This window comes from Meleagris gallopavo, chromosome 2 (assembly GCF_000146605.3).
Source record: "Meleagris gallopavo isolate NT-WF06-2002-E0010 breed Aviagen turkey brand Nicholas breeding stock chromosome 2, Turkey_5.1, whole genome shotgun sequence".
In the NCBI taxonomy this organism is placed as follows: Eukaryota; Metazoa; Chordata; class Aves; order Galliformes; family Phasianidae; genus Meleagris; species Meleagris gallopavo.
This window is the reverse complement of record NC_015012.2, coordinates 39,683,997-39,697,079: the sequence shown is the minus strand read 5'-3', so window position 1 is coordinate 39,697,079 and position 13,083 is coordinate 39,683,997. Positions and strand designations below refer to the sequence as shown.

Here is a 13,083-nt window from a genome sequence, read left to right as displayed (position 1 = left end):
CCAATATCTGAAAGGTGCTTACAGCAAGAGCGGAGTTGGTCTCTTCTCACTGGTGACAGGAAATGGCCTCAAGTTACACCAGGGTAAGTTTAGGTTGGATACTGGGAAAAACTTCTTTGCAGAAAGGGTTGTTAAGCACTGGAATAAGTTCCCCAGACATCCCTGGTTGCATTTAAAAACCGTTTGGATTGGTACTCAGGGACATGATTTAGCAGAGAGTTGTTAGATTTAGGGTAGTATGGTTAGGTTGTGATTGGACTTGATGATCTTTAAGGTCTTTTCCAATCTGAGCGATTCTATGATTCTTGCTAGTATCCCTTTAATTTGTCTTGTGCCAAAGAATATTAATTATTGCAGGCTACACTGAACTTGAGCTGCTTGACAGAGTCCATCTCTACCCTCACTTGAGCCTCCGAGATGAACACTGAAGTTGAACTTTGCCAGCAACTGTTAGGAAAAGGTCCAAGAACAGCCGAACAGGAAAGATACTGAGAATTTGTTGTTTGTTTTTCTGTTAAACCATGTTTTTGTAATTATGAACACTCTGTTGAGATTGCTTAGAAAAGGAAGTCCACATAAAATGGTCCACACAATTAAACTAACTACATATTAGAGTTGAAAGAATATAAAGCTGGTCTCAGTGTGTTGCACTCACACAGACAAAACCCCTTCTCAAAAGGAATTTGGCTTGAGAAGGCAGTTCTGGAAAAAACTCCTAGTTAACTCCGGGCCCATGCGCCATATTGTCTGGTTTATGACTGCCTCAAATGGCCAAAAGCAAAGGGCATTCATGCTAAACAAAAGCTGACTGAAAGAAAGAATGTGAAAGCTGTCATCTCCAAATCCCTTTCACTCAAAAGTTGGTTCCTGACTCCAGATCAGGAGCCCTGGAAGAGGCAGAAATTACTCTAAGCTCCTAAAAGTGTCTTCTACTTGTCTGGGGAAAAACAACACTGTTACTTTCCTCAGATCCACAAGTGCTTTTTTAATCATCCCTGCTTGCTCCTGCCACTTTTCCCCAAGCTTGGGTTTGTAAAACTTAGCATCAAAACTTGGTTGATGGTTGGACAAGATGACGTTAGTGGTCTTTTCCAACCTTAGTGATTCTATCATCATTAAACAGTGCCCATACAAAGCCTGCTTTCTCTTGGTTCCCAGTATGGATAATTCTGGGATAAATAGGCAGTGTAAAGGAGCAAATTAAAGTAGAATCACTTCAAACTGCTATACTCCAAATTGCATTTTATAATTCCTACATCACTGCTTTTCTCTAGGAAATGGCAGTAACAGACATAGCCCACTTCTGCCTCCCACCTCACTGAGGCACGTAGTGTTGCAGGCATTGTAAACAGGAAAAATGCCTTCCTGGGGTGAGAAAGCCCAGTAATTGGTTTATAAAACAACATTTTATGAGTCAATCTTAAGATCATCTTAGTTTTAGCTAAAGGAAAATTAAACTTATCCTTGACACAGGAATGACACCGTGAACCAGAGTCCTAGAAGCATATATGCAGTATATATGCCCTGTCAAGCACTTCCACTTTCCATAATAACAAGCCCCCTCCCCTGTACACAAAATGGATTTGACACATAAACAATATTGCTGAAAAACATATGTCTAAAATAAAGCAAGGCCTACTTTCTTACAAACCTACTCTTCAGGGCCAATTCTGACCTTGTGCAGTCTCTCATATAAGCAACAATGTGCTGCCATTTGGCAGAGATCAAAATAAAGCCTCCTGTCTCCTCAGTAAACACTACGGTGAAGCACATTACAGTGGGAAACCAGTAAAGTATGTATGACTATTTTTACCCACACCCTGTGTAACTGTTGAAATCTGCAACAGTAACTAACCATTGCCATCTTAAGGTATTGCTTAGCACTGCTGGCAGACGAAGCTAAGCTCGCTACTGCAGCTCATTATGCCCCCTCTACCACGTGGAAGTACTTGATCCAGGTGGTTAGAAGTGCTCTCTCCAAGATTAACCAAAAAATTTTGCAACAGCTTGTTTTTGAAATACATGTGTTTCTTCTTTAGCATTAAGAAAAGGTATTGCGAGATAAAGATCTTTCCTCTCCCTTATCTTCCATAGAAATGCAAGAGAGACTTCTAGTCCATAGCCAAGCAGACCTGCCAGGCCCTCTTGCTTCTAGAAACTGTAAGTGGTATTCATACATTTGTTTTGTCCAGCTGTACCTGTACAGCATATCTGCCTAGAGAGTTCTGTAACTAAATAGCGCTCAAAGTGCTTAATAAAAAATTAATATACATTGTAGACAGTGCAAGATTACTACTGGTTTGATTTGTATACAACAACTACAGACACAACACTAGGGAGGGCTGTAAAAAGTCAGGGTATTCCCACCTTCCTACCCTAACAAGATGATGTGATGTTTGCAAGCAAAGCTAAATAGCTCAGTGGATTTTTAAAAAGCCTCTTGCTGCTTTTTATCTGCATGAGACATCCATAATGCTTTAATGTATCTTAATACTAATGACCAAGCAATAACTAACTGAGCAGCCTCTGAATATTTTCCCTCTTATGTATTTTCTGTCACTCTGAGCGTGAACAGTGAGGACATCAAGGCAGGGTACAACCAGGGAAGTTAAAAACATTGGGAAACAAACATTTATAAATCACTAGTTTTACACCACTGCATATAGGAAATGAATACAACAACTAATATCTTCTTCTGAGAAATGAGTTTGCTATTTGCAGTCCAAAAGGCCTGTGTAAAAGCTTTCATTCCCTGCCAATTCTTCAGTCAGACTATTCTGCAGGAAAGATAACACAAAATGGCCATCTCACCTGCTCCAGTGCTCTGACCAGATAGTAACAGCACACAGCAGCAAGGGAACTTGCAACCTCAGTGCCTGCTATTGTACCTCCTCTGTGACTGCAAACAAGCTGAACACTCAAATCATTTTGTGTTTCTCCTACTCATTTGGCATCCATTAACAGCATTACATTCATTCAAGTCTAAGTTACATGGCTCCTCTTGTTTGTCGCCCTTCCTTGATAACTGCTTAAATCTTGTATACTGGGATAGAGCTGTCCATAAGGCACGCATGCCAGCTTGTTACCATCAACTGCTTCTCACTGCAACTTAAATACTACTCACTTTCATTACAGTTCAGCAACTCTGTACTAAACTATTGTGACATACTTGTGCAATTCCAAGGGTAGCTGAGCTTGACTGCACGTTGATTAAATTTTATAGGGTGTATTTAATCTGGCATTGCTGATTTTCAATTTCAAGTATATATATTCTTTGCTTTCTTGGAACTACCGCACTGTGTTGTGTGCTCAGTAAGAAACAGCCTATAAATACAGCTGTGTACATTTAATGTGACTTTTGCATGCAATCCTAAACATCCCTGTAAGATACTTGAGTGTGCCTAGAAGTTCTGACTCTAATAATCAAGTGACTTCGGTCTGTGCCCTTCAGACTTGGGAGGCTGAGCTCCTTTCTTCCCCATCTGCCTTGAGATTCGAAGTTCCCTTCTTACACAGCCCAACAGCGGCACCAAGCGGCCATGGGGACCTTGGGAAACAGCTGTTCAAGTTCCCTCACTGGATTTCCTAACCACTCCCAGAGTCGTATTAAACGCAGTACCTGTTTTACTGCTGAGGTTGAAGCAGTTACCTACTACTGGTACTGCCTAGAAAGCCTGAAACTATCATCTCTCATGAAGGTTTGCCAGAGCTAGGAAAAATGTGTGACATGTAAAATGCTGTATTACTGCAATTTGGCCATCTCCAAACAGGTCACAAACTTGCTACAAACTCACATACTTACGCAAAATTACTTTTCATAAAGACCAAGCACGTAACCTCAAGCAAAAAGATACTCTGCATGTCCCCCCTCTGTGTGGCTACATATCTGAAAAGATTCCCGTAAGAAAGAAGATTATTTTGCTCTCGATTACACATCCCTGCTTTTCTGGAGGTCCAAGCACTATAGTCAATTTCCAGGAATCCAACTAACAGTCTGTGCTTGATGCAATTTCCCAAGAATCAAAAGCAGTAGTAGGAAACAGCCCACCCCTCCCCCTCCAAACTTTAACAGGCTTCCAAGAATCTCCATACAAACTTATTTTCCATCGGCAGCCAGAAAAAGATGCTTCCTAGTTTGGACGTCAATCGACTATAAATCTGTGGAGGTGAGACAAGATGCAGCATTCAGAACTCAACTCTGAAAGGTTTCACTTAATGCCCTCCCTCCTACAGAGAAAGTGGTTTTCAGGCAGCAGCAGCACAGCTAATGCTTTTCTCACTAAACCAAGGCTGAACTGTTAGTGTTATCACAAAAGTTTGTTGATACAATATTAATAAATTTACACTTTTCCACATTGTAGCATAAGGCACTGCAGGAATAACATTAAATTAACCTTGTAATTAGATGAATAGATTAAGATGAGATGAACCAAAATGACTTCAATAAACCTTTAGCCTCACTCTTAGCACTGTATCATAGATCCATAGAGTGGCTTAGGTTGGAGGGAGCCTTAAAGATCATCTAGTTCCAACCCTCTGCCACCTACCAGCTCAGGCTGTCCAGTGCCCCATCCAGCCTGGTCTTGAATGCTTCCAGAGATGGGGCATCCACAGCTTCTCTGTGCAGCCTGTGCCAGCACCTCACCCACCAACCCTCTGAGTAAAAAATTTCCTCCTAATATCCAATCTAGATCTCCCCTCTTTTAGTTTAAAGATATTCCCCATGGTCCTATCACTATCAAACTGTGTAATAAGTTTGTCCTCCTGTTTAGAAGCTCCCTTAAAGACTGAACAGCTGCAATGAGGTCTCCCTGCAGTCTCCTCTCTCCAGCCTGAATAGCCTCAACCTTTCTTCATAGGAGAGGTGTTCCAGCCATCTGATCATCTGCATAGCCCTCCACCTGACCTCCTCCAACAGCTCCACAATAGTCATTTGATCAACTTCATGGCCTCCTCTAGACCCACTCCATCTGCCCCATATCTTTCCTGTGCTGGGGTCCCCAGGCTTGGACACATACTCTAGATGGGGCTTCAAAGGGTAAAAAGGGACAATCATCTCTCTCCCCCTCTTGGCCACCCCTCTTTTGATGCATCCTAGAATACTGTTGGCCTTCCAGGCTGCAAGAGCACACTGATGGCTCATGTCCAGCTTTTTGTCCATCTCAGCAGGGCTGCTCTCAATGAGTTCTTCTCAATTGGGAATTGCCTCAAACCAAATGCAACACCTTGCACTCTGCTTTGTTAAACCTCATTAGATTCTCATGTGCCCACTTTTTAAGTCTGTCCAGACTCCTCTGGCTGCTGTCCCTCCCTTCTATTGCATTAACTGCACCACTCATCTTAATGTCAGCAGCAAACTTACTGAGGGTACACTCAACTCCACTGTCTGCAACATTGACAAAAGATCCCAAGATGGACCCCTGGCGGACACCACTTGTGACCGGCCTCTTGAACACAGAAGTTGACACTAATCCTCTGGCTACAATTCAACCAATTCTTTATCCACCTAATAGCCTAACCTTCAAATCCGTATCTCTCCAATTTGGACATAACAATGTGGTGAAGGAACACATCAAAGACCTTGCAGAAATCCAGGTAGATGACATCAGATGTCCATCAGTTGTCCACCCATCCCATCACTCCATTATTAGAAGGCCATCAGACTGCTAAGGCACAATCTGTTCTCAGTGAAGCTGAGCTGGCTGTCTTGGATTACTTCCACATCTCACCCGTGCCTTAACATCTCTTCCAGGAGGATCTGTTCTGCAATCTTCCCAGGCACAGAGGTGAGGCTTACTGGCTTGCAGTTCCCTAGGTCTTCCTTTCTCCCTTCCTTAATATGGGAGTTACATGAATCATCTCACCACATTTCAATGATAGCAATAAATCATAGATTTCCAAACACACCACAGTTTCCAATTCCCACACTGCGTGCATAGGTATAGAGGCATTTCAGCTGCATTACCTTCTTAGAGAAGCCCTTCCAAGAGCCTCTGCGAAAAATATGAGGTATTCCCCCACTGCTTCCTGAAGTGACAGTGTTCCCTGACTCTTCTCAGGGAGGAGCACCTTGTCCCTCTTAGCTATACTATCCTGGAACTTGTCATGGGCAGGCTCACTATCACCTGCTTCCTCCTTCAAACCTAGTTTAAAGGAAGTTCCTTTTCCTCCTATGACTTAGGGAGACACCATCAGGCCAGGTGCATTCACCCCATGTTGAAAAAATAAAATTCCTGCAGACACCAGCTTCTTAGCCATGCCTTATTAGATAGGTTTTTCTGGTCTTCTCAGTATTGCTGCCTGACACTGAATGGTTGGACGAAAACACCACCTGTACTCCCATTCCATCCATTAACTGCTCCAGTTCCCTGAAGTCCCTTTTGATAGCCCTCAGGCTTCTCTCAGTGACTTAATCACTGCCAGCTTGAATTATTGCCCTAGACAACCTGCTGGGTGGATGTTCCATCACATCCTCACTTACCTGTCCCTTATCATGAATTACTCTGTTTTCTAAAACCAAAAAAAAATAACAACCAGATATACATAAAAATACCACTATCACTTCTACCAAAGAAAAGAAAATATTCAGAATTACAACAGTTAAACTTCTTGAAAAAATTTAATAACACAAACACCTTCACATTAGAGTTAAATTGTACATCGTAGATTACACGTTTGTATGTGAACTGAATTAGTCTTTTCTTAACTGGATGGTTTCCTCTTTAATTCCATCTTTGGTGACAACACAAATCTTAAGTGCATCACCAGTGTATACATCTCTCTCAGCAGCAGAAATAAAGACATCCTTAACCAGCTGCAAAGCCTTCTCCAGGGTCAGAGGTACGTGCTCCACATTTTGCATGTTCTTGAAGCCAATCTAAGGAAAGATAAAGCATTTCAAAGGAAGTACCTTCCATCTAACACAAAGGCATTTTCAGTCCGTGCACTAGATGAGCAAGTTTACACAAATGATTAGCCTGTTTTAAAACCCAGAGTTGGCAGAAGTAGTTCTCCATAGAGTTTATAGCTGTATGGTCAGAACTTTACCAGCACTAATGACTAAAGTGAAGCATAGCCTCTCCTACTAACATTCAGTATAAACAAGACACTCATCTATTTCTTCAGAAATTTTTCACTGGGTTAGCAGTATCAAAACTACACACAAGTTCATTCCTGGTCATTTTGTAGTTAGGAGCCTTTTTTTTTTTTTTTCTCCAAGCACGTAATCCTAAATGCACCCAGAACTTAAAGACAACAGCTCATAATGGAACATGATGGGCTTTATTAGTGTATCCTAGCTGATTTACTTAAGTGTCCAAAATGAAAAAGGAGGGCAAAGGGTCACTTACTGTGCTTCAGACTCAGAAATGATAAAAACAACTTGAAACAGAAGATGTTTTATTCTCTACAGCTAATGAACCTTAAAAGTGAATGAAAGCTGAAAAATTAGTTAAAAAACCTGTGAAGATTTCACACATCCAACAAGAGCTTCAATAAAGTCAGTCAAGTGTTTTCACAGATTTAAGTAAGTTTTCAGCAGTTTTACATAAGAATATCATGAAAATAGTCACAACTTGAAGAAAACTTGAAGAATATCAGACAACCATACAGTTGTTTGATCCCTTGACTGGTTTGGTCCCTTCCAACTCCTATAGTTCTGTGATCAATTAATTTTATCAATTAATGTGAGTATATAATATAGTCTGCCTTCTTAACTTATTATTATTTAATGCCAAGTATTAGGAATATTTACATTATCTTTCCACCTCCCTTGTCAGCTAATCAGCTTCTGTGGGAAACAATTTCTCGATTAAAACGTTTAACTACTGTAACAAGACTGTCCACTGTCCAACCTTAACAAAATCTGAAATCAACATTTTCAGATCTCCTGAGAAGGTAGAACCACACAATCTTTAAATGTACGGATTGATAATGTTACCTGTAATATACCCAAACTTTCTCTCAAATAATACCTCTCAAAAGTAAGGTCACATCAATTTAAATATTGCAAATCTTCACTGAGATTGTTAAAAAAAAAAAAAAAAAAAAACAACAACACAAAGAACAAAGAAGAACTATTTTACCTGGTTATCAAGCAAGGGCTGCAGCATGGCACTTGCTGATCCACCTGCTTTGAAAGAGTCTCTCTGGTATGAGCCTACTGGGTCAAAGCTATAGACTGCTCCCTTCCCTTAAAGAAAAAAAGAAGTACGTAAGTATGTAATTGCAATCCAGAATGATTCTTAATAGTGATAAAGATTTGCATTAAAAAATATATATATATTCTGTCCATAAGCAGTTTCAGAAATACCAGAAATCTCGTAAGAAACCTTTACAAAATAGTACTGCACTGTGTTCAGACAATATCTTGTATAGCAGGCTCACTGTGATTACGGTGCCCTACTATATGCAAGGTTATCTGCATGACTTAAGCTATACCCATGCTCTAGCAGATGTTTTCTACAGTACTTACCACAGAAGAAGTCCTAATTAAGAATAATCAAAACAGAAGAACGTGTTAGAGCACAGAGCTGCAAAAAGAGCTCTACTTTTTTTTTTAAACAACTAGCAGAAAGCTTAGTCAGCAAAAGTGCATAGTTCTTGGAACTGCTTCCAGACCGTGTGCTTAGTTGCCTCTGTAGTGCCTTCCTGGAAACAGGGATGGTGCTTTGGGCTCTTTTGTTCTTTCCTCTGGAGTCAGGCCAGGCTGCACAAAGCAAGCTATCTTGTGCCAGCACCAGAAATTGAGATGCACTGTAGCATCTACAGGGTTTCACAAGGGAATATGAGTGAAAATGCAATGCCTGGCTACACTCGTTCCCTCTGTTCAGACAGGCTGCACCTGATGTGATAAGCTGGACAGCACACTTGGCCACACAGTAGTGGTTGCTGAGCAGCCCTGGCACAGATCCAGATAGTAACATTAAATCAGAACAAATCAAACTTACTGAGCCCAAATCAAACCCATGTGTGCAAACGTGTGCTCTCATTCTTATCACATGCTACTGTACCCTCAGTCTGACAGTTCCCATTATGCAAGACAGACTGACTCACCCCCCATATATTGCAGACATCTCAGCAAGACTGGGGAAGCACTATAACTTAGTTTCAACAGCAAACTGTGGGGAGCGGTTGAAATTAGCTAAGCAAGACCACCTCTGAGCTCCTGCTCAAAGCTAGAGAATACAGTATTTTAACAGCTCAACCACATCACTGGACACAGAAAGTCCTGGAAGAGGAGAGTTAAACTTACAGTACCTGTGTAGAAGTCATTATTTTTGTTAGAGATTAATTAACATTTAAAAGTCTTCATAGAAAACCTGTCTCCAGCGTTGACCTTCAGCATTTCATAATCTCTACCACACTGAAAGGCACAAATAAAATTTGTTTCAAGTCTTACCTTCTTCATCGAGTCCACCAATTATGTTGTAAACGTAGTAAGGAAAGAAACGTCGAGAATACAGAATTGTAGACAGCATTGCTGCAATAGCTCCAGTAGTCATGGTCTTGTTATTGGAATGCTTGTACATCTGCAAATGGCACAGCACGTCCAACAGGAAAGTCACATGCTCAAATTTACACTCAACCAAAATTACATTTTCTGCAACATCATTACTGAAGAGAACAATATTAGCAAAATATTAACTGACATAATTACAAAAACAGCATTGGTCTAACAGTAATGCCTTACCAAATAAACCAAAATTCATATTTTTCTGAGACTTAGCAAAGAACAGATGTTGCCTCATTATTCTTTTCATCGCTTCAATTTTTAATCTTGTGATTTGGCAAGAACATGGCCTCAATTTCATCCTGCTTGATCTTTCACTAGCAATACAGCTACAGTTACAATACAAACACTTGATGACAAACAGCAAAAACCATATTTAAAATTATAATAGGTCTCAAATGCAATACCAAAAAATATACATGTTTCTAAATATATTAAGACAGTTAGCTACCTTTAATCTTGCTTCAATAATTTTAGTAAGTGTAAGGCAGTCACCATGGAAGCCACTGCATCCAATGACTGTATGCTCTGTTCTGTAAAACAAAGTTTTGTTGTGATTTTAGATTTAGTATGAGCTACATCACTTTCTTACATGGTAAGTTATGAAAATATCAAATGTATTTCCAGCTTCTCAAACACTATCAGAAGTAGTTGTCTAAAATGTAGTAGTAACAGGTATTCTGCAAATAAAAGCTAACTGCAGCTTACATCTTGGAAAGGACTCATTAAGTGTGGGATCACACAGATGTCACTCTTCAACCCACTGATTTCCAAAGCAAAACTTTGGAGAAAAAAAAACAAAACACTTTCATCATGTTACTCAATACGGTTTTACTCCATCTGGCCAGGGGAATGCTTTTAGCTGGCGAGGTAATGTTTATTCTGTAGGTGATTTTTTTCTGTCATCACAACAGCAGTTATTTGCTGATGTGTTATACAATATTAGCTCTTTGCTCAGTTTCAGAGCAAGCATTTAATAAGCAATAACTACGAGAACCCACATTTCTAAGAGAGCCTACAAACATTAACACATTGTCCTTGTTTTGGCTGGGATAGAGCTAGCTTTCCTCCTAGTAGCTGCTACAGTGCTGTGCTTTGGATGCAGGATGAGAACTGTTGACAACATTGATGTTTTGGCTCTTGCTGAGTAGCACTGCACAGAGCCAAGGATGTTTCAGCTTTTCACACTGCCCTGACAGTGATGGAGACTGAAGGTGCAAGGGAAGCTAGGAGACGACAGGGCCAGGACAGCTGACCCAAACTGGCCAAGGGATGTCCCATACCACGCAGGGTCATCTGGAATGATAAAGCAGGATAGTCGACCAAAGTGGAAGGGGAGGGTGAAACTGCTGCTCAGGAACTGGTCAGGCACTGGTCAGCAGGCGGAGAGCAACTGCCTCGTGCTTTATTTTATTATTTCTTTCATTTTCTGACCTATTAAGCTATCTTTGCATCAGCCCGTTGGTTTAACTTGTTTTTTCCCCAACTCTCTTCCACATCCCACTGCAGGGTTTGGTGGAAGTGAGCAAACAGCTGCAAAGTTTAGCTGTCTTGAGGTTAAAACACAACACATGTTTATAGGTTTAACACTCAGCAATCATTTTCAAAACAACTTAAACTGAGATAATCTCAGTTTCTGTCACCGCAATTACCCAAAGCCATCATGAGCTCTACACTAATTGTACTAAAGCAATTTCCATTTGGATGGTAAGAGTCAAAGATACTACATAGAGTTAGCCAGGTAAAACACAAGTTTACATGATCACGTCATAAGCAAAAAAACTGACAGCAGTGAGCACACTTGTGGCCTGACAAAGCAGAACTAGTTATTACACAAGTTAATACAAAAGTTCTTCTGATTATCTTGCCAAAAAAACACCTAGCTTATGTTACAGGTAAAGTCAGGCACCATGCTAAAAACATTCAACAGCATGCAATAAGAAATCTGACTGCATTTAGAGCATCACATTACAGCAAAAGTCATCCTAATTCCAAAACTCCAATTCTGTTACTACCTTTTTTTTTTCTTTTTTTTTTTTTCCCTAAGAGTTCTACGTAAGGAACATGATAGATAATTTCAGGCAACACAATAAATACACAGGGTCATTCCTCCATTTCAATTCTTATAAGGTACGGACTTACAGTTTGTAGCATTTTGGACTGTCCCGGCTGTGAATTGCATAACCTTCACTCAGTCGTGTGTCAGAGGCAACAATGCAAAAGTCTTCTCCAGCAATCGCCAAGACAGTCCTTGAAGAAGAGTATTCATACAATCACAATTTTTGGCACAGCTTGGTTCTTAGACAAGTGACGAGAAGATAAAAGTTCTCTATCCACACTCACATTGTGTCATGAATCTTATTACATTCCTTGATTTTTCCCACTATACATTTCCCTATGCATAAACTTGAGATTAGAAGAAAAAAGACACTAGACACACTAAAGAGAATGTACGTGATTCTTTGCTTTGACTGCAAACCGTACAGAAGCTTAGTAAGGTCAAGACACAACAGATTCCCATTTTAGATGTCTGATAAGGAAAGCTGCTGATGTCTGATAAGGAAAACTGGCTGGCTCTCCAAGCAAACACACTCCAGCCAAGCACTTAGCTCCACTACCACAGAATTAGCATCACTCTTTTAACTTAATGTTAACCTACATTATTAATTTCCAAATAATTACTCTGTGATTGCTACACTGCCACTTCCACTAAGTAGCTAAGAGATGTCCTTTATAAAGCAGTTAGTGATCAAGAAAAAAAAATAAATCTAACAAACGTCAAGCTGCCCAGATGCTTGTCAATTCAGAGCAAGCATCTGCAAAAGATCACCCACCTGTAACAGTTATGACAAAGTCGTTTGTGACTCAGTTACAGCCTTAAAAACAAATCACCACTAGAGACGTTTCCCACTACAAAGAAACAAGCCCCTGGGTAAGGGAAAGCGCTTGCTTTGACCCCTAAGTGTTCAGCGGTCTGCAGTGTGACAAAATCCCCAGTAGCACAGAGAAATAAAGCAGAAGAGAAGCACCGATCCTCGGGACACGCAGCCCTGTGCGAAGCCAAGCCCGACTCTCCCCCACTGCTCTACCGACAGACGCTGCCCAGGGCACAGGCTTCCTCGCACGGGGCCGGCGAGACGAAAACGAGGAGGACGCGGCCCAGCCATCGCTCAGCCTCAGCCCGCCCCACCCCTGCCCGCGGCTCTCACCCGCCGTTGAAGGTGTAGGGCGAAAAGCGGTACTGGACGGGCCCGCCCAGCCCGCAGCCCGGCTCCGGCCTCAGCTCTGCGTATCCGGCGGCAGACAGCATCTCCGCAGCACCGCTCACTGCTGTCTCACGGCAAAATGGCGGCACCGGAAACGAGGAGGTGGCGCTCTATGAGGCACAGGCACCTCGTCTCGTCTGTCCTGGAGGTGCCACGCCCCACTGTCGGCGACCGCACAGCCTCCACGATCCGGACCAGACTTCGGGCGGAAGGGACGGGAAGCACAAGAGGTTCTCGCCATGAGCGCGGTGCCAGACGCCGCGGCACGAGGTGTGAGTAGAGCCGATACCCCGCGGGTAGCGGCAC

At 41.6% G+C, this 13,083-nt stretch overlaps 1 protein-coding gene across 1 annotated transcript; it reads right to left on the bottom strand.

Moving 5' to 3' along the window:
• Positions 1 to 6,600: 6,600 nt before the first annotated feature.
• On the bottom strand, positions 6,601 to 13,059 carry PSMB1 (proteasome 20S subunit beta 1). The gene is made up of 6 exons (XM_003204047.4): positions 12,721 to 13,059; positions 11,654 to 11,761; positions 9,963 to 10,044; positions 9,401 to 9,530; positions 8,085 to 8,191; positions 6,601 to 6,877 (listed from the first exon to the last, which is right to left on the bottom strand). The coding sequence occupies exons 1-6, from the start codon at positions 12,819 to 12,821 to the stop codon at positions 6,692 to 6,694; spliced, it is 714 nt and encodes a 237-aa protein (XP_003204095.1). The 5' UTR covers positions 12,822 to 13,059; the 3' UTR covers positions 6,601 to 6,691.
• Between the last annotated feature and the right edge of the window lie 24 nt (positions 13,060 to 13,083).